Consider the following 26,752-nt stretch of genomic DNA (forward strand, 5'->3'; position numbering starts at 1 on the left):
CACACGGACAAAATCAGCTTTGAAAGACACAATCCAGTGCTCATTATCAGATGATCATTATTATTGAGTGCTCCTGAAGGCCAAACAGAGCACAAATTCCACGTCCAGCCCCGTCCAACGCACTGCTTGTGATCTGGAGACTTTGGATTTCACATCTTACATCTTTTCATGAACTGGAATCCACCTACAGGAGTCTCAGGAAGAGCAAAACTGACTTTCTGCTGACTTAAATGCCAAATAATTCATAAATGCTGGAATAAACTCCACTTATAGGAATAAATAAATACCTGATGAACAGGCAGTCTTATGCAGTGCCACAAAACCAGCTGTAAAAGTGCTTGCTACTAATTTGGAAGCAAGAGGGCAAATTTCACATGTACCCTCATGAGTTAAATCCAGACACTGTTGGTTAAAATTCTGAACAAAGATAAATGTTTTGAAGGGCTACCTGATCCTGTGAGGGGCATTGATCTAACTAGTATTGCTTAATCAATTAAAGATGAAAATAATCTGATTGTGAGACTTAGTCTTTGAGAAGACACAATAGGCCTTTTAAACATTGACTTTCCCAAGCTGTCAAGTTGCATGTACTTGACATTAAAGCTACAAAAGCAGCGACTCCCCGCAGCTTTTCAGCCCGAAATTAAAGTATTACAAGAATGATTTTTCCATCCAGAGAATGTTAATGAAATTTGCTTTGTGCTGGGACACAATGGGAGGCTCCTCTTGGCAGATCCCACGTTCTGCTGCAGCTTCACCTCCTTTCCTTGCACTGGGTCACCCCAGGATCTGCAGGATCCCAGTCCTTCCTGCAGACAAGCTGTGCAAACTGGAAAACTGAGGGAATATTTTCAGGCAAAACATGCATTTTCTAAGCATTTGAAAAGATTTAATCGGAATATTTAACCCCTCCAGCACCATCACCAGTTATGGTGATAACACTGTCACATTTTGATCTCTCAGAGTTTAAATTTTGTTGCTGTTTTGGTAGCTCAGAGTTTAAATTCTTGTGGCCAAGTGTTACTAAAATTAGAACCAAGAGCCCCTTTCCAGCCCCACAAGTGACAGCCCTTCAGGAGGAGTGTGAAGGAAGTGAAATCCACTTTCACTGCGCACTTTGAGGGGACAGGAATAGAAGTGATTTTTCAATCGAGTGACAGGTGAAGAGCAAAATTGTGCTGCAGCATTTTCAGCCAGGCTTTAAACCCCCTCAGTGATGAAACGGGGCCATCTGTGTTACTTGTACAGCTGCTCCAGGGTGGATCAGCTCCTTCTGCCTCTTTGGCTGCTAAATTTCACCAGTTTCATCCTGAATTTTCATCCTCACAGCCAGGGCTCTGCCCCAGCCCTGTGCTGTGTCTCACACCACAGAATTTTAGTCTTTGCCAACCTTTCTGGACGACCTGAGGAAATGTGAGCTGGGTCTGTGCTGGCTACCCCTCTGAAAAAGAGTCAAATTAATTGTTATCCACAAAGGAAGTTGGAAAACAAAGCAGATAAAATGAACCACGTTTGTGTATCAGAAACCCCAGTGTTGTGTTACAGCTAGAGTCACCAGCTGGAAGGTTAAATATGTTTATTTTAGTAGTGTAAGGTGGCTTTACAAACAAATTCTTAAATTTTGCAATATACACAAAAGAATCATTACAAAGGCAAAATATCCTCTCGATAATAGGGACTCTATGCAGCCTGAAATAAAATTAAACCTCTGTTTCTCTTTAAAATGCATCTCAGTAAACATTCTTTTCCATCACTGATAAAATGTACATCTATAATAAATGACATCGTAATTGGGGACTGGGGGGGACACATGACAACATCCCTAAAAATAAAAAGTTAAAAAAAAAAAAAAAAGGGGGGGAGGAAAAATTATTACTCTGTTTAGTTTGTTATTTAATTCTAAATATGTCCATCTAAAAAAATTAAATATCTCTCTTTTTTAAACATGTCATTGAAAATTTTGCATGGCAGTGCAATACAGAAATAGTAAAATTCATCCAAAAAGTGCTATGTACAGCAGCATTGTTAAAATACCACGAGAAGGGACAGTGCTGTTTCAAGAAAAGACTGACATGCTTTGTAGCCATTTCTGAATCAAGCCAGGAGATGTTTCCTATTTTTAGCCATTCCCTTCTCTCTCCTGTCTCAATTCCCTCAGACAATGCCTTGAGACAAGGAACAGTCACAGTTCGGTTTCAGGGTGTGCACGTGTGCACACGTGTGCAGACACATCTTTGCATACACACAGGTGTATATATAGATATATAGATATATAAACAGGCTGGGTTGATAAAAGCATTGCTTTGGAACAAGAGAGCTCTTCTTCAAAGAGAAAAGATGGATTTTCACTGAAATGAGCATGTCCACGATGGAAGATGGACTGTATCTACCACATTATTAATTCACACCCTCAGAGGCCTCAAACTCTTCCAGAAAATAAAACTCCATTCTAAGTCAGCCTCCTCGGATGGAGCCACGATTTGGGAGAGCACAATTTACCTCAGCTGTCGTCAGCATCGCATTTCGCTGTTAAACACCAAGGTTGCCTGTTGTCAGGAGAATTATTGAAATTAGTAAAGACCAAGAGCAAACTGCAAACGCAAGAAGTGGTGGCGCACAAGGGAGGCCAGATCGGAGGCTGGGCAAAGCGCGATTAAAAAAATCCTCGTCTGTTCTTTTGGAGTCGTGACATTCAGCACCCTCGGGCTCAAGGGAAGGCCAGGAAGCACCGAGCCGTGGCAGGAGATGTTCTGGGCCTCTCAGGTCGCTGCGTTTTGCTGTGCCAGGAGTGCAGGCAGCGCCCAGCGCCGCCGCGGTCACAGTTTGAGCATGAAGAACACCTCGGTGTCCGCGCCGCCGTCGGGCTGCGCTTTGGGCGAGGGCGGCGGCGCGGCGTGGGCGGCGGGGTCGCTGCAGCCGGCCCTGCCCACGCTGCAGGCGCCCTCGGGGTTGCCCCTCTCCTCGATGGGGCTCCCCCCGAGCTGCGCCCGGCCCTGCAGGCGCTGCCTCTCCTGGGCCTGCCGCGCCCTGTTGGCGATGTAGCGCACGCGGCTCTGGCTGCGCGATGACGACCGGCGCAGCAGCCCCGCGCTCTCGCCCTCCTCCTCCGACTCGCTGGGCTCCAGGCTGATGGGGGAGGTGATGTCGTTCTCCTGCTGGAAGGCCGTCAGCCTCTTCAGCTGCTCGGTCAGTTCGTCCCGGGGCCTGGCCGAGGGCCGCAGCCCCGAGGAGCGGCGCTGCTCCCGCATGGAGCGGGTGACGAAGCTCCTGCTGATGCTGCGGTACTTGCTTTCAAAAGTGCACACGATGTCGTCAGAGGTGAGGTCCCCGAGGCTTTTGGACTTGGTCTGGTTGTTCCCGACCGTGTCGTGCGCTTTGGATTTGATAGAGGACTGCCTGAGGCTCTCCATGTAGAGCCTGCTCCAGGTGTGCCTCCTGGGAATGGACGAGAACGCGTCCTGAGGGCTCCTGGCCAGGGGCCGGGGGCACAGCTCGTCGGCCGGCAGCTGCCCGGACCTCAGGTTGGGGTTGGACTTGCTCTTGCTGACCATGGGCATCTCGGTGCTGCAGGCGGTGGCGGAGCGCGGGCGCAGCCCCTTCCTGAGGGCCAGGGGCTCCAGGCTGTCCTGGCGGATGCCCAGGTCCGGGAGGCTCTTGCGGGCCAGGCTGGGCAGCGAGAGGTCGATGACGGTGTCGTTGGAGGACATGCTGGACGAGGAGGACATGCTGTCGCGGTGGCTGCCGCAGTCCAGCTTGCTCCAGATCCTGTCGTTGACAGTGGCATCAAAGTACACCTCTGCTGCTGGGGACAGGCTGCCCGGGATCCTCACTGAGGGGTCTGACATCTTCAGTGCTTCACTCTTTGCCCTTCTTGCCAACACGTAAGAGCTCGTGTGAGAAACAGGGGCAGGGAGAGCCTGTGCAGCCCGGGCTTTGTGCGGAGAACCTGCCTGGGGGCTGTTAATGGCGTTGCTTTGCTGGGGTGGAACAGCTGCTGCACCCGGGTTTTGCCCTGTGGATCCAGAGGTGCTTTTTGTGTCTGTTAATACCTGACCTGGTTGGTTGTTTTGTTTCTGGCAGTTTCCTACGGGTGGGCCAGCACTGAGACCTGCTGCCTCCACCAGCCTGGCTTTTTGGGGATGTGCTGCTGATCCACCCTGCTCCTCAGCCTCACTGCACTGTGTCCAGCCATTTCCTTCTGTGGGACATCCTGCCACACTCGTCCTCTCATCCTCCGGGGCTACCACACTCGTGTCAGCTGCTCTTGGGACAGCCTGCCCTTGGTCTTCTGCAGCCAGATGTGTTCCTTGTTCTCTGGAGGGCTCTTGAGGCTGCTTGGGTGTGCTGCTTCCCTCTGATGGAGCTTCGGTGGAGTGGTCAGAGCCAGATCCTTCCTCAGAGTCGCTGTAAGGGGTAACGGGCAGAGGGAAGAGAAGGCTGCAGTGATGGTTCTCATTGGCAAGGACAGGCTCTTCTGTGATCGTTTCTAGGCTGCATAAAGAAGTGACTGACCTCTGGATTGAGAAGTGGCAGACGTCTGCTTGGGAGGCATGGAAAGAAAAAGAAAGAAACAAGAAAAACAGAGATACAGGGTTAGTTATCTCTTATAAATTACAGCTTAGACTAAATTCATTCCCTATGTGTTACCATTTTGTTCTCAAGGTACTAGTTGCCTGTGTTAATCACGATTTTAAAAATAACTTGTGATTTCAAATGCCTGGCCAAAGGCAGCAAAACATTTTGCACATTCAGTTTTAGCTGCACAAAGCCCTGTTACATCCAGAAACCTCAGCCCATGCACAGCAGCACCATGTGACTGTTCTGGTTTTCTTATCAAACAACAACAGTACCCAGCAGGTTTTGCCCTTTGTGTCCCCTTTTGTAAACCAACTCTGCTTCCTCCACTATCCAGCACCTCTTGATTTGCAGTTTTCCTTCCTTCCAGCACTCAGACAGGTCAGGGTATCAGAGCACAAGCAGAGCATGTACGATAATCAAAACACCAGTTTGACCAGCAGATGTGATCCCAGTGACCAAGCACTCAGAAGAGGAGCAGCACAGGACTCGTGGGGCAGATTACAATTGATCTGCAGACGGTGGAATGTTGGCAACAGGACTTTTAAAAACAAAACAAAAGCTTCAGGCAGACTTTGTTCTTCTTAAAAAAACTCGGTAATTTCTATTTCAAAAAAACCCTGCAGACAGATGGGTCATGAACAGCAGGCTGGGAGTGCAACCCTGGGGAATCACAACAGCCACCAATTACCTGGAGAAAATGCTCCATTCTCTGCAGTGTTTATCACCTGCACCCTGGGAGCCAAAGCAATCATGCCAAAAAGATTATTTGCCATATCTCCAAAGCACAGTGCAGACATGCATTCCAGAACTAACAAAGCACCACCGAGCCAGACCACGACCTTAGGGCTACAGGAGCAGGTAATTATAGGGCAGCAAACAAGGAAAAACCAGGACTACAGGCAACAAGGAGCTGGAATCGGGGACACTCAGCAGACATTACCTTTAACTTGCTTGTCCTTTCAGTTCTTAACTAGAGAGAGAGAGTGTGCATGTAGAATAATAGGACAGAACAGAGGAAAAAATCCAGTTAATGTAGGGAAGGCAGGTGCAGATAACAGGATAAATTAGTGCTGGGGGAGGGAAAGGAGACATACAGGGATATTCACACACGGTTGTAGGATCCTAAGAATTTCTGACCAACCAGAGCACTCAATGGAATCCACACATGGACAGATATTAAGTTAATTTTTTTTTATATCACAGAAGAATGAAAATATTTGTTAGTGCTGAAGAAACACACTCCACTGGACGAGGGAATGGAATCACAGAATCATGGAGTCACGGAATCACAGAGTGGTTTGTGACAGAAAGGACCCTAAAAATCATCAAATTCCAAGTACCCTGACATAGGCAAGGACAGAGGAGGCTGGACTCCTCCAAAGCCCTCTCCTAATGGAAAACATTCCCTGCACTCCCAGAACCTGCCCAGGGAATTCCAGACCTTTCCTTGGGCACCAGGATTTGCAGCCCAGTGCAGAACTCGGGGATGGGAGCAGCTCTTCCCTGGCTTGTCCTGCATTAGCTGGGAGTGTTGGAAGGGAATCAGGCACGTGTGCCCACAATCCAAACCCAACATTCCACTCTCAGTGTCTGGAGGAGTGTCAGGAAGAGCCCAGAGCTGACCAGACCTATGAATTCTCCTTCTCCCCATCCACCAGCACAGACTGGGGCACGCTTGGAAGGGGAACCCCTGGAAAATGCAACGCTGCTGCCATAAAGGACCAGCTGTAGTTTCCTGCCTTATCCCAGGGGCTCTTCCCCAGCAGAATGCCAATTCCCAAGGGCAGCCACGGAGCTGGTTTCCCTGGTTTCCTGGCCCAAGGCACGGCCTTGCAGGAGGAGGGGAAAGGAGCTGTTTGTGCACACAGAGGGGCTGTCACTGCACCAGCAGCAGCCAGGCCAAGGCACCACTTCACCATTCGGAGGGTTTGCTGATTCCATGCTTGGGAAGTCAGATGGATTTAATCAAATTTCAAGCATATCACAATATTTGTTTAGTGACTTGGGGGGCTGGCAGGGGAGCTGGCACTGATAATGGGAAATGGTTTCATATGTCACAGTACTCAGAGTTTGTGAAAAGCCCAATGCCAATAATTTAGGCACAGAAAGAGTTCTGCTGCTTTGGATTAACTGCAAGTTCTCCCCTCCCACTGTCCTGGTATTTTCCTAAAAGCTCAAGCAGATATTGGAAAAATATGTTAAAAAAAAAAGGGTAAAAAATAGAAGGTTTTTAGAATAGAAATAGAATAGACACCCAGCCAGATGAAATTGGTCAAATAAATAAAATATCTCAAATTTCTGTGTGAGGCTTTCAAAGAAGCCCACTATAGGTGGGCAGTCAGAATGTGTTACTAAAAAAGGGATTACATCTTAGGAAAAGCACCAAAGTCACTTCACTGTTCCTGAAAATGTAACCATCAGTGTCCAAGCTTTTTGGACAATTAACAAAGAGGGTGAGGGACCTGAAGAGGAGCTCTTGAAGTCACAGCCAAAAGCTGTATATATCCTACCTTCTTCATACAATTCTGTGAAGCAGAAAATTCTTATCAAAATCTCTTTCCTTCTCTCCCATGCCTGCCAAACCAGGAGGGAAAATACCTTTTTTCCTACTAAAAGATATCCTTGGATTGCCTCTGCTTTGATTTCCCACTTTTACAAACCCCCAGTTCATGGTGCAGGTGCAGTCACACAGCCCCGGTGACCACACTCCTGGTTCTGGTGTGAAACAACCACAAAATGCTGCAGCTTGAGGAATTTTCCTCTAAGTGGGCACATTCTGGTTTGCAGTGGGGAATGCCAGGAGTGCCCCAGCCTGGCTGATGGCAGGAGCAGCAGATCACACCTTGCTGGGCAGCTCTGCCACAGCCAGGGCGTGTGTAACATCACAGCACAGAAGAAATGTTTGCACGCACATTTAGCACCAGAACGGGCTGCTGTGTTTATAAAATATGATCTCCTGAACACCCCAGGGCAGAGAATTCCATTCAGTAATTCCTGGACTGACAGCAGTGATTTTGTAAGATCTTTGAGGAGGGAACAGGTTTGTTGTTATCAGAGAGTGCATCAGGCATCACTCCTGATGTGGTTATGCCTCAGTGGAACACAAAGGCTGATCATGGAAATGTTGTTTGTTGATGTGGTTTTTCCATATTCAATCTCACTTAATGCTCTGGTTTGGATCTTAAAATTTACTTAGTATCATACCACATTCACTATAAAGGCCAAGGAAACAAAAAACCCTGAACCCCGACATTTATGGACTACTAACAGTGTCACTGCTGGAGATGGTTAACTAGGCATGGCAAGGACTAATCTAAGCCAGACACATCTACAAAAATAAAAATAAAAATATTTATGCGGATTTTTTTCTGTCATTGCCAAAATTAAAAAAAAAAAGATCTCTTGACAGCCAAACAACATAGATGAGCCTCTAGATAAGGACACTATGCAGAAGCTGAGACAATGATGTGATCTACAGTGGAGAAGGGTGAAGAAAATCTGGTCTTACCAGTAAAGAATATAGGGGATTTACTTCGAATTTCCTCCAATTTTTGAACGAACAAGGCATTCATTTCCCTCTGTAGGGTGCCCACTTGCCTTCGAGAGGGTTCAGACCAGTGCTTGGGGAATTCTGGGCTTCCAAGGCTTTCTAGACTGCTGGAGTTGGAGGACATAGAGCCATTGCTGGCTGCCACCAAGTTGACAGTGCTTCCATACTTGCCACCTGCTTGGCACTGCCACCACTGCCGGGAATGAGCCTTTATTCCGTGACACTTAGAGTCACCACTTGTCTTCCCCGGGCTCACAAAAGGCTGAGTGCTCCTTGTCACATCATCTGCACTTCCAGGGCTGCCGCAAGGCTGCAGATCTGAGTGTGGCCTGGGCTGCCCTCTGACAACCCAGGTCCTGAGCTCTATCCTCTCCTCTGCACTGCTGCCCTGCAGGGGCTCTCTGGCCACGGGCCTGCCGGGGTGGTCACTCCAGGGCCCCTCGGGGTCGGGGCTCTCGTTGGAGCCGATCATGCACCTCATGCAGTTGGTGGCCACTCCGATCCTGCCCGAGCTGTTGATGGCACAGCGGGCGAAGACGCTCTGCTTCTCTCCCTGGGGCTCCTGCAGCCTCACCCTGTGTGCCCTGGGCAAGGGCTCGCTGAAAGGAGCCCCGGGGTGGGCACAGCTCTGCCCTGGCCCCTTGGCACAGCTCTGGGCCTTACCTTTCAAGCCCTTGGCGGGTGCCTCCCCGCCGGCGGCGGCGCGGGGAGCTGGGGAAGCGCTCTCTGGCTCCTGCACAAAGCGAGGCTGGGAGGCAGCCTCCACTTCCCTCCCTTCTCCAGCCCCTGCAGAGCTGCTGTCCTTGGTGTCCAAAGCGATCTCAGGAAAGCCCTTCTTGCTCTTCTTCTGGCTCTTGGTGGGTGCGCTGGCCGTGCGGCGCAGGAGGTGGCTGCTAAAGGAGTGTTTGCGGTGCAGCTGCCCAGCAGCATGACTGTCCAGAGAGGCCTGCTTTGGATTTCTGAGAAACAGCCCTTTTAGACCTAGAGCTTGTTTGGCCTGCGAAAAGAAATAAGAAAAGAATAAAAAAAAAAAAATGTAAAAAAGTCCCTTATGAAAAATGCAAGGTTCTTCCTGTGGGCGCAGGAACTCACGGACAAATGATCTTTCACATGCAGAGTCTCCTGCTACACTCCTACCATCAGCATGAGAACTAACCCAGAAATAGGACAGGCATTAAAAATGGAAAAAATCACTAACAGCAGCCTTGCAAAATAACACATCCCTTTTTTTTCTTTTCTCAGCTATGTTTTTGATAACGTTTTTCCAGCCACACTTATCTCTGTATTTGTCATCGTTTTCTTTCTAGCATGTAACTACTTACAACATCTACATAAACATAAGAGCTATTGAAAAGACAAAAAAAAAAAAGAAAAAAGGAAATACTTCTGTCTACAAGCATTTCATTCTGCAAGCTGAAGAGTTTCTCAGTTTCACCCAAAGCAGATGTATTTAAAGTTCTTGCTATAAATGCATTTTCTAGGAACTGCTGGGAAATAAACCCTGACCATAAAATAGAATATTTTTTCAGTATAAAGGAGATTTACACTTCAATTGAATTGAGCACTGTCCTGAACAGCAGTTAACTATACACACACAAAAGATCATTGAATATTTCAATTTCTACCTGTGTGATTACACTTTGGTAATTTTTCCTACCCTTATCCCAAGACATTCGTGTATGTTTTCAGCACTGAGGAAACACACTATAAACAAGGGGAGTTAGTGTCATAATACAGTTCTCCATAGTCTTCAGTAGTTATTTAAGCATCAAACACATTAATTCACCATCATAAATCTCCCACCACCATACAACTGATTTACATTTCAATGAAACAGAGTTCCAGCATTCCTGCAAACATTCCAGGTGTACTTGCCAACTTTTGAAGCAGCAGGCTGATGCCTGAGACAGTGTTGGGTTGTTCTGCACACAGAGATCACTTAAAGCACAGAAAGGTATTTCTCTTTTTCTCCTTTTTTTTTCTCTACTTCTCCCCCTTTCTTCTCTTTATTTCCCAGCTCGATCAAGCTGCCATGTGGGGCCAAGATTTATTTGGCTGACACAAGGACCAATAACTGTTCGTAATTTTATTTTTTAATATAGTGTTTAGTCAATTATAATTGACTGAAGTTTAGTTATCACGTGCCAATTTCCAGTGTGGGTAGGGCATTATCAAAAATTACCTTTAGGATAAGATAAAGATGGTGGGGATTGATTTTTCCCATGCAAGGCAAATATTAAATATTGGAAAATCTCCTGTGAGAGCCAGACTATTGAACAGTCTGCTTGGATTACTGGGAGACAAGCTGGCAAGTACATGAATTTATTGCTAATAAAACCAGACAATATAAATATTTGCAAAACCCAGAAAAGATTGTCATACAAACAACACAGACAAATAATATCCACCAAAAATTAAAGGGAAGCACTGATGGAATGGGTGACACGCAGTGCAGGGCCCCAGGTGTCATTCTGGCTTCTTTGGTGCAGCTTTGTTAAGCTGGACACTGTTGCTTGAATCAGTGGAGTGATTCAAGAACCCAAAGGCAGATTTGGTTAACTTGGGGGAGATAAAAAAAAGTTTTAAAAGAAGGAAAAAAAATAAAAGAGCGAAATTTTGAGGGAGATCCAGGACATTGTGCTTTCAGCTCCCAGCCCAGCTTTTACAGGGCTGTTTCACTCTCTAAAGCAGGCTTGGAAAACAGCACAAGAGGCTTTCCCACAATTTAGCAAATGATTCACTGTCAATGTGAAAGAAGGGTTGGAATTACAGCCCTCAAAAATAAAGGCAGGAGAGGCTCAGAGAAGGGGGAGGATGGCAGGGCTTTTATCCTGGATCTGCTTCACAGGGGGAGGGCTCTCTGGCTGAGGATGTCCCCGCAGGAGTGACAAATGTCAAATGTCACAATCCATGTGCCATGAGCTCAGAAATGCTAACAGGGAGAGGGTGATGCTGATGAAGCTCCCAGCTCGAGGCATGCAGGTGTGTGGTGGTGTCTGCACCTCCCTGAGGCAGGAGGGGGTACCTTCAAGGCGTCTAAAAACGCTCTGCTTCTAAAAGGAGACTTTTTGGACATAGAGAAGCCCACTGAAATCACAAACAGACAGAGTAAAGGCAGAGTAACAGTGAGGGAGGGGCTCAGAGATAGGCACATCTAGAAAAACCACAAGAAATTCTGCAGTACGTGAGCAGAGCACGGAAGAGACAGAAACAAAGAAAAGACTTTTCAGGAGACAGAGCAATCTGAAAGAGATTTCACACACAAGTTAAGGAAAAAAAAATCTAAGGTTGTTTTAGTAATACCAAGCTACTGAGCAGGTGGAATATCTCCATTTATAAAAGAGTCCCAAAATGTAAATGTATGCATTAGAATCTCTGGATTAATAAAGAATGGGTAAAACCAGGCTGATTTTTCTGCTCATAATTAAGGAGAGGAGAAAAGAAAAAATTCTAATTTGGACAGCACTCTGTCAACCAAAAATCAAAGTAAAAAAGTGATACAGACAGACCAAACCAGAAAGGGACGTGTAATATTTGTTCCACATTTTCAGTAGTTTTTAATTAAAATTATAAATTAAAAAACAAAACAAAACCACAACACATACAGGCTTTCTTTTCAAATCCTTCTATTTTGTCAAGGCACAGAATCACTTAACACCAGCAAACCCAGAGAGACTGCAGTGACAATAAGCAGCAAATCAGGGAACACCAAGGAAATCTATGTCCCAAAAAGACTGCCCAAGTTTAAATGGACAGGATGCCCTTCTGCAAACTGTCAGCAGCCAGTCACTCATGAAGAAATTGGTAAGGGCAAATAATTATGAAAGGCTGGGAAATTAAGGCTGAGCAGAGAGAGGATTTGCCAAAGGAGGTTTGAATTGAAAATACTTCAAACATTCACAGGGATGAACATTGTTCCTTCCATGAAACACTGCTGGCAAGGGCAGCGACTTGGAAGCTGATGGGGTTCTGTAATTAAGGCGTGATTAAGGTCTAGCAGTTAAAAAAGCTGTTTTCCTGTTGGGGAAGTGCATCCCAGGAGGAGCTGGGCATCCCCAGCCCGTGGATGCCTCCTCCTGCTGCAATGCCAATATTGCAGGACACACTGAGATCCTCCAGGCCCTGCAAGGTGCTCTGTACCTGAATTTCACTGACATTAACAGCACACAGCACTGCTCTGAGAGGACAGGAGCTGTCTCGTTTTTGTCTGGCCCAGGAAAGGTCTGAAATTAGGGCTTTACTTTCGTGGAAATTGAGATGTGGCACGCTGAGAGTTGTTTGTTTCCTGCATGTGAAGCAAACACACTCTTAATAATAGACAAGGGGTGTAAATATGTCCAATTATTACTAGCATCGCCTTTCCTCTGCATTTTAAGAGGTATTATGGCCAAAAAATCCAAAGCAAATAAGGTTGAATAAATTAATTAAATTTAAAATGCCAAAACATCAGGCAGAGCCTTTATAGCATCAGCTTTGCAGGGAACAAAGTGCTCAGGGTTGAGGTCTGTAACCTTTGGTTCAGCAAGGTGCACTCACAGGACTGGACACAATCACATTATTTATACAAATGTGTGTTCTGCAATGAAATAACCTTCCCCTATGGCTTCCTCAAAAAGGCACTGCAAGAATCTCTTTTATATCTTTCCCTACAATTTGATTTTATCTGCATGGATACCCAGAAACATCCCAGGCTACCCTGACAAGCACAAAGATAAATTTTACTCCAAGTGAACAAAAATCTCAGCCTGGACCTTCACCCCCTGAGTTTCCCTGGTGTGATAGGAGACCCTGGCAGCTCCTGTGGGGGTGCTGCACACCACAGGGACACTCACCTTACCACAAATGTCATTTATGGCCACATGCACAAAGATGGAAGCCTCTTCTATGCCTTCCAGGTACACGTGTCTGTAACCTGAAACAGAGGGAGCAGAGCTGGCACAGGGCTGGGACAGCTCACAGGAGATTCCCCTGTGAGCAGCAGAGGAGAACAAGCAGGATTCTCCCAGTGAGGATCCAGGCTCAAGGGCCTGAGCCACACCACTGGCAAACTTCACCCCCATTTTCTGTCCTGATTTCATAAAACAGCCCTGCCCTGTTTCATCCAGGGTTCGTTATTGCTGCTGTCAATCCGTGATTTAAACTTGACCACATTCTCTCCTCTGGACTTTCAGTCCTTTATTAAGACTGCAAACCTTTCATCCAAGGTCAGTTTACTGAGAGTGGACTCTTTTTTTAATCTTAAAGACAAACTTTTTTCTTTACTTTGAAAGGAAAGAAAAATACATGGACAAGAAGCTTTAAAGTGAAAGAAGGCTGAACTGAAAACAGAAAGAGGACACTGTCAGAAAATGGCCTTTAATTACCTGAATCCCATCATTAGAATAGGTAACTTTTAGTTCTGTGTTAAACTACTACTCATAGTCATAAACCCAAGCAAAACTCTCTAGAGTTTTTTCAAGAACTGATGTGAAGAAAGAGAGGAAAAAGCACTAAAGGAGTAAAGATTCTGTACAGCAGCCTGCCAAACCCACAGCATTTACCCATCCTGCTTAACAATCTTACCCATTTTTTCAAAATCTAGTCCTAAGGGCTTAGAGTTAATTGATTTAGTCTTCATCACTGTATCAGCCATTGGGCACAGAACTCAATCTCTTGTTCTAACCAGAAATTTCTGCAGCAGATACTAATACCAATACTAATTTTAATTTTCCACAGACGAAATTAATGAATCCCAGCCCATTAATTGGGCAATCCCCTTTTCTCACCTGGCATCATGCTGCTGAAGGCTATTGTCCTCTGCCCGATGAAGTCCCTGCCGATGGGGTCGTGGTCCCACACCAGGAAGCGGATCAGGGCGATCTCCGGCATGTGCACGGTGAACACCAACGTCTCCTCCCACATGGGGTTAAAACCTTGCAAAGGGGGAAGCAGCCCTTGGGGAGCTCATTCATAACAAACAAGAAGCTCCTGCCTACACAGGGAGTGCCTCAGCTGAAGTGGCAGTCTGGTTTTCCTGACAGATTGATCGTGGAAAATCCAGCAGTTCCACAAGGAGCAGCACGAGGATTTGCAAGGAGCAGAGTTGGATCTGACCTAAATTTGGCCCTGCTTCCAGCAGGGGTTTGGCCAACCTGCCTTTTGAGCAAGGTCAAAATGCCCTTCCCTCACGCATCATGAGAAAATGAATGTCTTGTTTCATGCCAAGACCTTCAGCATATTTATACCAACTCAAACACGTCAAAATCCAACTCTAATTAATACTAAAAATGCTGAAATCCAGTTTTCAGTGCTTTGTCATAATCTACTCCTATTCTTATGAAAAAAACTTGCCTGAAAGAGGATGTTTCACCCATAAAAAACCCTAAATCCCAGATAATCTTACCATTATCATCAACTACTCTGGTTTGTTCTTTGAAGCAATCAACAGGTAAGCCTATAACTTCTACTTCAACAAATGGATCTATGATCTGAAAAACAAAAAGCAACAAACATTGGAAAGAAAGAGTGACAAAAATGAAACCCAAGCAAATGGCTTTTACAATATGGGCACTGTACATGAATGTCTGGGTAATTATTTATCCTGAGCCATATGGAGTGGATTATTAAATTGATAAGATCTGTCTCTTTTTTTTGCTTCTCATGGAAGTACTGTGCATTGGAGGAAAACCATCAAACCACTGCTGTGATGCTTAAAAGTGAAGAAAACCACCTGAAGATGTAGGATGTTTATGACATAATTTATTCATGTTCTGTGTCTCCTGACAAGTAGCTGCAGGGTGTGAAATCCTCCTCCTTAGCCCAGCCAGTATGGAAATAAACCTTCTGAAACCTTCTGTATCACAAAATAACAACCAGCAGCTGTCCCATACCTCTCCTCTGTCTCCCAGCATGGAATCCCGTGGTTTGGGGAGTTGTTGACCACTGATTATTCTTAGAACCAACTGTTTCTTCAACTGACCAGGCAGTGGATCTTCAGAATTTGGATTAAAGACACCTGTAAGAATGAAGAGTCCCATATGTGAAAGTGCAGCATGATTTTAATGACAGATACCTTTTGGGCCATTTGTTCTGGCATCAGAAATGCACCCTTAACAAACTGTAACAAGGCCCTACACTCAATCCTGCCAGGCAACCAGTGACCCACTGGTTCTGCTGGTTTTCCTTACCTTGACACATGCAGTTTGGTTTGAGGACATAGCCACAGTTCCCATTGGCACTAAATTTGGCCCGGTTCAGTTGCAGCATTCTCCCCTCGGACTGGTAGTTTAGTGCAACTATTTAAAAAAAAGAAAACGGATTCAAATTTGACTTCTTAGATGCAAAAAAACCCCAGATATCTTATAGAAAATTATTCTATTACAGCTTCAGGGAGAGAAGCTCTCCAGAAGAGCTGAACTCTGAGGCCATCTTGCATTTGAGAAGTTCATTTATTTCCATTTACCAGACATGGTAAATGGAAATAAATGTTACACATGTTACCTTGAACATGTGTAAGAGACATGTTCAAAGTAACCAGGGACAGTGACGAGGAGGACTCAGTGGTCAGCAAAGCTGGACAAGCACAGAACTCAGAGTGTCCTTAGGGGTGATTCCAGCGCTCCTATTAAAACATCCCTCCCAAAATAAAATAAAAAAGCAATAAGTTTCCTTTCTGCTCACCCAGCTGGCAGCCAGCATTCCAGAAGGGCTGAGGGTTGTAGTTGCTGGAGTCCACCCGGTAGGAGGAGGGGTAGATGCGGGACAGCTGGTGCTGGTTGAATCGCAGGTACTGCGCTGGCTTCTGCTGCAGGATCTGGTGGGCTTTGGTTTCACTGAAAGATGAAACCTGCCAGCTGGAAGAGACTGCAGAGGAGATTAGAGGTAATCTCCTTATTCATTTATTTATTGTCTAGACAAAGCTTGCAAAGGTACATCGCACTTTTAACTATCAAGCATCATTTCAGTGCCTGCCACTCAGAGAGAACTGTTTTCCTTAAATTACAGCAGATACTGTGCTTGTTATGGTTGGGAAAGCTGAATATGATGGTGACCTGAATCTTCATTAAGAAGTCTTTTTTTTAATGAAAAGATATGTACGAACATAAACTTTTCCATTTCTTTGTGTAGCAATTATTTTCACCAAACTTTTAGTTCAACTTACTTTCAGTTTCAACATCATGGATGCCAACAGACTTCGTGTATTTCACCAGGTCAGACAGGGCCCTGGACAGCTTCATTGTCTTCTTCTGTCGGTTTACCCTAGAAAGACCAAACAAATTAACTTCACACTAATTAAGGAGTAAATGTATCTTTCGTATTTTAAAATAAATCAGGGTAAAGAAATATATGAGACAGTAAGAGAATGCATAGAAGGTCCACTGTGCTTTGGTAATTAGTCTGAGCAGCACCAAGAGATCATTCTGGTGATTTTGTGGCAGATGTTGCATCTCCTCCCCACATCCACCAACAAACTGGCATCTAGACCAGAAGCAAACCTATTTGTGGGTGCATTTATGCAGGCATATTTTAGCAACAAAGCTGCCCAATCACTTGTGAACAAACCTGCTGTAGTGTACAGAGCTCCTGGCTACATTCCCCTGAGAATCCGAATCGTCTTCACCCTCTTCCAGACTTGATGCCTTTTTCAATTTGCTTCCTTTTTTCTGTGCCAGAAGGAAATAAAACCATAATGTCATAACTGTGTGATCAAAAGTTTGAGCAGCTGGCTACAATTCTGCTTTGTTATGCCAATGAGTGTGTTACTTAGAGAAAATGGGAAATGACAGCTTTCGTAACACTCAGCTCTGCAGCAAAATTTGCACATGGGGAAAACTCAGCCCCAGGTCTGAGCCTTGTTATAAGGGAAGCATAAATCCTCAGATAAAAGTGTAAATTAATTTTTGTGGTTCTCAGTTAGATCTTGGACACCCTCAGACCTTCATGTAAATTGGATCTGTGTTGTTATGCACGATGATAAGCAGCTCCCCAGCCCGTCTGCTCAGCGAACAGCCTCAGAGCGAGGTGCTGCAGATGTTACAGTTATGAAATCCCTCTCCACTGCGTGCAAAAATAAAAAACCCTCCAAGAATCCAAGATGTGGAGCAGACCTCACCTTGCCAGGGGCTCACCTTGCGTTTGGAAAAGCTGCCCATGAGGGAGCGGCTGTGCCTTTTGCTGGCACTGAAATCCTCCCCGGATTCTGCATCATCCTCAAGTTTACTCTGAACAAAAGAGAGAACACAGGAGCTCAGAGTGCTCAGCCTCTGGATATTTCAGCACACACAGGAGGGGTTTTAGCACTGATTATTCTGGGTAACACCTCTGCTAAAGGGTTTGTCAAGCCTTGGCCTCGTGGTGGCTCTCACAAGAACTCTCTGATACGTTGTGTAAAGCGTTTGGTTTAAAATACATCCAAAACTCACTCCAAGAATGTTTTGAGAAGCTGATTTTTAGTTCTCATCCTCAGTTTAGTTTTTTAATCCCTGGTTATTACACCTGCTTATTATTGGCAGGTCTCCACTGTTTTGCATTTGTGTGGAACAACCTCTCCAAACTTTTTGTGTTTGGAACTTATTACAAAGTCTAAAATGAAAACGCCTCAGCTTCATGAAGTGTAGTCTGTGGGCTGAGTACCTTTTTATAAATTCGAATTAATATAAAATTAAAATATATTGAAAAGGCATAGAACATAGAGAACCGAGGAGCAAAAAGAGCCCAACTTTCATAAGCAGTTTTTATAAGGGAAAATCAAATTCTTTCTGTTGAAAAGTAATTTCAGAGTGCATTTCATGCTCCAATTGCTGCATGAGCAAGATAAATAGTTGGTGTGTCTGACTGTGATGTTCACCTGGCATCATCATTAACTTCATGAGCTCAGCTAGGAAGCTGAAGTCAATAATATAAGATGTATTTAGTAAACTAATGGAACACAAGTACAATTAAACATAAATTCACCTTCTTACTATCAGACTTCAGCCCAGGCTTTCCCGTGGACGGTAGAGTGGAAACTGTAAAATTGTTTGGATCTTCACAGTCACGGATTTTGGATTCTTTTATCAGTGAGTCAAGTTTTTTCTTTGCTATATTCTCCACTCTTTTCCTGTTAGCAGATGCCTGCAAATAAAATTTTAAATCATTAAACAAGGCATTGGTGAAAACAGCATCATGTGAGTCCCATGCCATGTCCAGGCCAACCCTGCAGGAACAATAGGTGCAAGATCTATTGGGAGATGCTTTAGAATCCTTTTTTTTTGGAGCAGATCAAAGGCAAAAGGCAAGAGAACTCCTGTTCCCTGCTCTATGTGCACCATGGCCCATGTAGGGAAGTGGGGAAATAAAACTAAAATTAAAAATCAAGAGTTTTCTTTTTCACTCAGGTCTTTTAAGGGGTGACAGATTGTGTTCTCTCTGTAGGCCTCAAGAATTCCCAGTTATATTTGTCATGAAACAAGCTCTGATTTTCTGAACTCTTCAAAAATTCATTTTGGAAAGTAAACCAGGTGTAGCAAATCTGAGATTTAAAGCATCAGTAAACCTCAGCAAAGTGAACTGTTAATAACAAAGATAGTGCTGTAAAACATTGAAAAGTGATATGCTAACATGTAATAACTTCCAAAAAGCAAAGAAATTGTTTTTCTCCTTTGGTAGTCTTACTCAAAAAGAAATTTCTCTTTCAGATAAAAAGGATCAGATCCATAATACAAAACGAGGAAATAGCCTGAGGGAGAGAGGACTAAGAATGCAAACTCTCTCCAAGGTAATCTGCTTTATGTCATTAAATGATTCTGCTGTGTTTTGTATTGTTTCTGCAAGGTGCAGTGGAACTTGCCAGAAGATTAAAGTAACAAAAAATAGAAGTTTTAAAAAGGATGAAGAAATAAGGCATTTTCAGATTGAAGCCAGAAGAGATTTTCTTTACAGTAAAAATCAACCAAGCCCAGCATTCAGCAAAGCAGAGTGATGCTCTGTAAAAATGACCACAGTTTGACAAGTAGAATATTTTCTTTTCTTTTTCTTGGATTTTAGTGGAAGCAAAAGCTCTTCAGAGCACTGTGATGCTCTGAAGAATCATGAGATACTACTCTTTAAAATTCTAAACTTGAAACATAACCCCTGGAACAGGTGCTGCTTCCTCTGCACCTTTGTCACTCTGCCCCCAGGAAGGTTTAGAACCTGAACCACTCGTGATGAATCCCAAAGATCAGACCACAACCACAACCCACAGAACTCCTACAAGGTTTTCTCTCCCTGGGAAGCCTTGACAGACATTTACATTCAGATGGGCACTTCACTTACATCTCCATTCATTAGCTTGCAGTCATCATCAATCTCATCAGCACTGTCCTCATCAGAAACTTCTCCTTCCTCTGCATCATCGCTGATGTTGGCTGGAAGTTTCTTGCCCTAGAAGATAAATTTATTACAGAGGAAGGGCAGCATGCAGCTCTTGATATAACATATTCAAAAAAAACCCCAAATTATTCAAAGCATGTCCTTTCTATGCTCTTACTGACTGAGGAGACATTTGTTCTGAACCTTAAGTAGCAGTTTCCTAATTTCACTTTTTGTGAAATTATTTAAGTTTACAGTGATAACCAGACAGAAATCATCACCAGCACAGACAAGAGGAGGGAAAGGACATGTGAAGCAGGGTCTACCTTAACCAGGATCTTCCCTTTAAGACTTGCTGGTGACGGGAGCTTTGTGGAGTCCTCGCTGTGCACAGAGGACAGATCCAGCTTGTCTCCCAGGATTTCTGTAAGGTACTGAGCCATCTTCTTCTGCTGCACGATGCTGCAGTGGTTCTCGATTGACAGGATCACAGGGTACCTGGAGACAGGCAAGCATCACCTGCAAATTTGGTTTTTACAGCAGGAAGGCTTTTCCCATTGACAACAGAGCAGTGTCATGCAGATAACCCTGCAGACAAAGCCTCTTCTGCAAAGACAGCAATGTTGTTTCTAGTTTTAGTTTTACTGTTCTCATTTATTGTTGATTATCCAGGCCAAGGCCAAGGGACAACAATGACTGGTTGGTTGAAGATAAGACCAGTGGTCAGTGAAATGTAAAACCACACTGAAGATGGATTTCTCTTTATGGATGATGCTTTTGTAAGATCAGCACAACAGCCAGTCTATAAAGGAGTTTTGCAGGACTGAATATCAGGGATTCATTAATTAAAAATCAATTTTTTCTATCCTGATATCTGGCCTTCCTTAGCTCCTTATCAAGAAAAATAAGGCCTTTAGCCAAACCAGGACCAAGTTTAGCCAAACCAGTTTCCCAGCTGATGATATGGTTCCAGTTACCCTTTTTGCAAAGGTTTAAAAAACTGAACAATTTCAGAAGCATTACCTTTGATTTATTTACCATGACTTCAGGCAAACTGCAAAAAATCTCAGGCTCACAAGAAGTTTACCTGGCCTGAAAATTTAGTGCAAATTCAGCTCTACTTGTAAAGGCAGATGGGCTGCTTTGGGGGAGCTACTGGAACATTTTTACAGTGATAAAGTAATTTCTATTTAAAAAGAAACAAAGGTTGGCACACACATTTTGACTGCGTGTGGAGGAGGAGAACAGTAACTGCCATATACCTCCCATGAATAATACTGATTTTCTGAGCAATGTACCTGTAGGGAAAATAACCTCTTACTGATGAACACTCTGCTTTATCCACAATTGGGCTACTGTCTCTTTGGATTCTTTATTCCCTGGCTTGTTTCCTGTCCCTGGAGCACCCAGGTGTAGCCTTGGCAGCACCAGAGTGCTCATCCAGAGAGACAAAGTGGTTCAGCTGTCAGCCCTTCACTAAAAACATTCCCTGGCAGAACCTGCTGTTCCTCAGGTGTTGTAAAAGCTCAATAAAGCCAGCTCTACACCTCTGTGCAGAGTGTCCCTACTCAGCTTTGCCTTGGTGTTTCGTTCTGAAGGATCTGAAGGATTTATTCCCAGAAAACAACTCCAGATTCTGTCTGGAATTCTGGAACGGGTCAGATCTTCACTCCCTGTACAAGGCTGCCAGGGAACACTCCCATTCCTAGCCCTGACAAGGGTGGCAGGTGGATACATACTCATTCTTGATAAAGGCATATTTGTTGATGGTTTCAATCACATCCTTGAAGAGGATTTTGGAAGTCAAGGTGTATCCGTGGTGGACAATCGGTTCCCCGTCCGGCCCGTCCCAGCAGTCAACTGCAGGACAGAAACAGTGACACCCATCAGAGCAGGAACACCCTCTGTGGGAGACCAGGACACCCTGAAATTCCCTTCAGCAGCCCAGAGAGAGATGTCAGAGCAGAGCAGTGCTTTCATTGTGCTCCTGCTGAACCTGGAGAGTTCCCAGCCAAGCTGCTCACACCACAGGCCAAGCCAAGACCCGGCCATCCCTAGCCCACCCTGATTTTGCCTGACTTTATATTTATTTATGATCATATTTCCATGAAATGTTTTACTCCTCCTCCACAATCCAACCTGAGCAAACCATATTTGCCTTCTGGAAAACTGTGAAGACACTTTGATGGTCAGAACATTAAAGATGATTATGGAACAGGCAATGCCTCAGATAGGCAGCACAGGCATCAGAAGGGATTGCAGAAAAAGGCTCTGCTCACTGCAGAGACTGTCCCCATTTCACAGAATACTTCCCTGAGCAGAAATATCCACTTTCCTCTTAGGTGTGGCAGGAACTCTGCCATATTTGCCAGTCTGGTTGTCACACACTTGGCTAGGTAGGATAAGCACCGCTGCATCCTGCCCAACATCAGCATCCTCTCTACAACAGGACTTCTACAATTTTCTTTTCCTCACTACCAACAACACCACTCCTCAAATGCCTGTCTTATTTCCATGCTCAAGAAAATTTGTCCATTCTATCACAACATTATTTTGTTGTTTTTTATGAAAGGAAGACACCCTTTTCCCAGCCTTTTTCCTCTCCCCAACTACCATGCCTTCTGCAGAAGTCCCAAATCTTCCTTCAGAGAGGAGAAACAAGACTCCAGAGCCTGCTGACAGCTCCTTTTTCTCTTTACCTTCCACGCAGCGACAGCCAGACTGTAGCACCCATGCATACATGTCCACCCTGGACTGGGACATCAGCTGATCTCCCATGAGGTAGGTGTTGTGTGAGGAGGTAATGAAATAGTGACTCAGGGGGTAGCTCATGTCCTGGTTCACATGGTAATGTTCTGGATTGAATATGTCCCCCGATGGACTCCGCATGTAATTGGTGAAACCTGCCAACAAACAGCACTGTAAATAATGCAGTTTTGTCCTTTTTGTTGCCATAACCTTCTTAAAACCAGCCTAAAATGCATCCCTGTGTTCGCCAGCACATTAAAGATAAGGGAAATAGCACCACTGCACCCAAATTGTCACCACGACCAAGTGCAATTATTGCTTTCCTCATTGCTTTGTGTTTTCCTGCTCTGTCTTTCCTGGGGAAAAAAAAAGTCTATTTAATCCAAACCTCTTGTGTCAAAAGATTCTGCTAGGACATTGGGTCACGTGGAATATAAAAGCCTCCAGATATCTGCAGTCATATCCTGGAGTTACTCCTCAGTGAAATCTTGTAAGATGTACAGTTTTTGATGGCCCAACAGGAGATCCTCTCCTTTCCTCTTCCAGTATTTTCCCAAAAAATACCAGAATTATGACAGTACACATTGGCTGGTGCCAGCTACACTCTCTGATTTGGATGTGACACCACAAACGTGCCTGAGGAGTGGGGAGCTCTGCAGCACTGCACTGATGTCACTTCAGAGATTAAAGTTCACTCCAGACTTGACACTGAAGTATCAATTACCTGTGGGGCTTTCAGTGATGCTACCAGGAGAATTTATTTTCCAGAGTAGTGGGATGCTTGCAAATCCTGCAGACATCATCACTGGGCCCTCAGTGTGTTGCAATCACTGCTCTTCTTCAGAAGCAAAGTTTTAGCAAGTTATGATTTTATCTTTGTGTGAAATTGCTGTTCTCAGGCCTCCAGCCGACATTTGTGCACATATCACAGACACTTTCACAATTCAGACTGATGTGAAACACTGTAACTTCCACTCCAAATCTCCCTCAAAGGTTTTTTCTTTCACCACCAAGGAAAGACTCAGATTTCCATTCACACCCTGGCATTGCTGACAGCAGTGATGCCTTTTGGTCAATAGTTTTCTGCTTCAGGACTTCTAATTCTCCTGACATTTCACTCATTCCATAAATGAATGCGCCCGTGTAAAAATCCTGCCAAACTTCCAAAGGTCTTAACACTTTTGACTGTGACAAGATAAAATGTCACCTTTATGATGGCCCCTCTAGGCTGTACATTTAGTGTTGATGAAAGTTTTATTAAAGGAAAAGAGCTGATAAATACAAATAGCAGCCAAAAAACCTTTTGAACAACACACTGGGATACAGTGCCAGGGAATTCAACTCAGCCCAGCTGAATATTGAAGGCTCTTGGAGCACATGCCATGATCAATGAGCAAATCAGTGCTAGAGCCAGGGTGGAAACAAAAGAGGAACCAAGGCAGAGCAGCCAGTGTGGAAAATGGATGGAGCACAGAGTGTGTCAGCAAACACAGAGCCAAGCACTCGTGGCAGGTAATCAGCTCCTCCTGCAAACCAATCAGCTGCTGCAAGATTAATTCCAGCCAGCTCTGGGTGAAACAGCACCACGGTTTGCTTTAAGCTCTTGTTAAAATGTGATGCCACGATGGTTGCAGTGAGTTCACAGTGATTGGATTTCTCAGTCCTGCAAGGAAGAAGCGGGGATGAAGGAAGGTCCTGTCAGCTGTGGTCACACTCAGGGGAGGTGCACTGGTGTCACCTGGGGCAGCAAAGGGAAAGGGTTTCTCTGTGAGTGAGCATTGTCACAGGCCACCAAAAGCCAGCAGAGCACACAGGGACATGAATGAACAGCAAAGGACAAAGAGCACTGGGCTGTTCTTTCACTGCTCTTGAGTGGGCAGGATGCTCCTGTCTGGGCTGGACCAATCTGAGGAATAAATCTGAGGCACCCTCAGCTTCCATGGCTGTTGCATTTCAGTCCCCAGGCAACACTGGACTTGTTTTCTGGGAGACAGGAGACATCTGAAGTCTCAACTCCACACAAAGACAAGAGCGGAATAACTCCTCAGTGTGTGTGTGCACACACATGTTCATACATGATGTACATGCAGACACAGATTTATGATTTTTAAGCAGCTCCTCCTCCTTTGTCAGCCCCAGCACAGCAGCCTGTCAGCTCCTCAGGCACCTCTGGATGTTACCATTAATTAATTAATTAAGCCCTTCATCAGGTCTGTTCTGTTCTGCTGCACTTCCAGCAGGTTACTGGGAGGGTTAAGGTCCCAAAGCTTTTTCCAGTTGTCGCCAAAGGACCTCACCCTCTGCTTCCCCCTGATCAGGAGCTCTGTACAGACACCAGCACAATGTCACCATGCTGGACTCTCTCTTATCCTAACCCATAAAGTCTCTAATATTTTATCATCCATTCTGAGGCAAAGCAACTGTATAGAATTTTTTAAAATTGTTTTTCTCTTACAATGGAAAGTTACAATTGTTTGAAAAGCCTGCTCTTACTTTTGCAGGTATGAGGAAGGCAAGATAATGAACTAGCTTATTCATTATTTATGCGACTGCAACTGCCTGTAAAGACCAGAAAATGAAAAGAATGTCATCTGCTCCCTCACTGGCATTAGCATAAGCTTTAAAATAAATTGAAAATTTAGTCTGGAAGTAGAACAGACCTTGACCCATCCTAAGCAACCACCTTACACACTGTACCAGAAACTACCCACTTCTTCCTGCAGGAAACCAAACAACTTCTGTTCTGCCACTTTTCAGGATGACAACACACCCACAGGAATGGACAAGACTGATTTTCTAAAGGTCCAAGAACTTTTGCACAGAACCTAATTCCTGAGGAATGTACTCCTCCCTTCTTGGAGTCAATAAGATCTGCCTGAAGATTTACTATTTAGGGGAAAGGACTTACAGTCAGCCCCCAAAATAACAGCTCCCAGCCTGGTGGTACAGCACTGATATATTTAGAGAGAAGGCTTCAGCAGCAAAGGTCAGGAAGGCAGGACCAATTCCATCTATCATCCCACTCAGACATCCACTCTGGATCACATCACTCCTCTTATATTAAGACTTAAAATGATTTCCAAAAATACCTGCAGGAATGATGCAACTAAATCCAACTGTATTTTCCAAAAGCACAAATAGAGACACCTCCAGTTCCAGCTGACTTTCAATAACTGCTGCTTCATCCTGATATGTACCTTTCAAAACTCCTCCAAAGAGATCTGATTTCCCTTCACATTCCTCAGTAAATGGCAGATATTAAAAAAAAAAAATGGAAGAAGACTGGAAACACACTCTATACAACATGACAAAATTCTACAGCTATATATTCTGTAAGCAGCAGCAATATTCCCCTGAGCACTGAGACAGTTCCCTTTTCCCCACAAAAGCTGCACCAGCCAGCTTACCATCAATTCCCAGGGCTCCCTCCTTCTTGTTCTCCGGGCATGGCTCAAACTTGTTGATGATCTCCAGGCAATGCTCTTTAGTCACATTTGTCATCTGTAAAACAGCAGAAATGCAGTGTTAACTGTTAATCACAGCTTCCCTGAGCTCTCTCCTGTGTCTCCAGTCCAGCAACTGGGCAGATTATCCATAGTGGGGCTCAGGATTTCCAGTTCCCCAGTGGGATTCTCACTGCTGTCAATCAGTGTCAGGTCAGATCAGGAGGGGATTGCTCTGTGAAAAGTTTCTGTGCTATTGGCAGCTGCCTGATGGCAGAGTTCTGCTTTGTAGGTCAGATCTGTTGTTAGGCACCACACAGCATCCAAACAGAGCGAGCTCTGTCATAAACCAATGGGATTTCTTCTCTTGTAGGATTAGAGGATTAGTTTGCATTATCAAAGGGGTTTTTTTACTTTTAAAACAAAACAAGAAAATGGCTCATCTTTATGCAGCAGGCAGGAAAATCTGTTAGTAGCAGGGAAACAGAGAATCGGGACATAATGTTCTCAGGAAATCTGCTAACTTCAAGGTTGCTTTGCATTCTCAACTGAAAAAAGAGTACAAAGAAATATATGTCTGTAAATGTTGTCATTTATGAAACCAGGGTCATTAATGTTGAGCTGTAACTTTTTTTTACATAATGTAATATTTTAGTAACTTAATTTTAACACAATTAATACTCCTATTAGCTGTTGATGTATTCTCTGTTATCCTGATATTATTTAACATTCCTGTCCTGTGTGGTCCAGCAAATCCTTTCTATTAGAAGCTGTTCATGGCATGAAAACACAGCCCTTGTCATCAGAGTGCGTAAAGTGACCACCAATTTGGCATCCCAGAATCTTTGCCTGGGGGAAAATGAAACCACCAGCACATCTGCTACAGGATCAATGCCTTTTCTGGGGGTAATTTAAAACCTAATAAATAAAAGTAAAAGAAGAAGACAAAACTCTCTCTCTGGATTTGAATGTTGATGATACTGGGTTCGAAAGATAAAGCTCTGGAACAACAGGTTTTCCTGGAATGGAGTAAAGATGTTTTCCCTGTCCATGCTGTATGAGAAAGGCTGGCAAGGGAGAGAAGCCTCCCAGGCAGGATTTGGCCATGTCAGTAATTAGCTGA

General features: G+C 44.6%; 1 protein-coding gene across 1 annotated transcript in view; it reads right to left on the reverse strand.

Moving 5' to 3' along the window:
- Positions 1–1,135: 1,135 nt before the first annotated feature.
- The window catches only part of PLCH2 (phospholipase C eta 2), a 73,623-nt gene continuing 48,006 nt past the window's right edge, over positions 1,136–26,752 (reverse strand). The window contains exons 7-23 of the mRNA XM_063417286.1: positions 25,594–25,687; positions 22,138–22,341; positions 21,178–21,298; positions 19,765–19,936; positions 19,403–19,510; positions 18,062–18,220; positions 17,236–17,328; positions 16,670–16,770; positions 16,269–16,366; positions 15,788–15,970; positions 15,295–15,402; positions 14,998–15,122; positions 14,511–14,595; positions 13,894–14,040; positions 12,961–13,040; positions 8,087–9,125; positions 1,136–4,537 (exon numbers count right to left, since the gene is read on the reverse strand). Coding sequence (XP_063273356.1) covers positions 2,817–4,537; positions 8,087–9,125; positions 12,961–13,040; positions 13,894–14,040; positions 14,511–14,595; positions 14,998–15,122; positions 15,295–15,402; positions 15,788–15,970; positions 16,269–16,366; positions 16,670–16,770; positions 17,236–17,328; positions 18,062–18,220; positions 19,403–19,510; positions 19,765–19,936; positions 21,178–21,298; positions 22,138–22,341; positions 25,594–25,687 — 4,638 coding nt within the window. The 3' untranslated portion in view covers positions 1,136–2,816. The remainder of the gene's footprint in view (positions 4,538–8,086; positions 9,126–12,960; positions 13,041–13,893; positions 14,041–14,510; positions 14,596–14,997; positions 15,123–15,294; positions 15,403–15,787; positions 15,971–16,268; positions 16,367–16,669; positions 16,771–17,235; positions 17,329–18,061; positions 18,221–19,402; positions 19,511–19,764; positions 19,937–21,177; positions 21,299–22,137; positions 22,342–25,593; positions 25,688–26,752) is intronic.

Source organism: Prinia subflava, chromosome 21 (genome assembly GCF_021018805.1).
Source record: "Prinia subflava isolate CZ2003 ecotype Zambia chromosome 21, Cam_Psub_1.2, whole genome shotgun sequence".
Taxonomy (NCBI): Eukaryota; Metazoa; Chordata; class Aves; order Passeriformes; family Cisticolidae; genus Prinia; species Prinia subflava.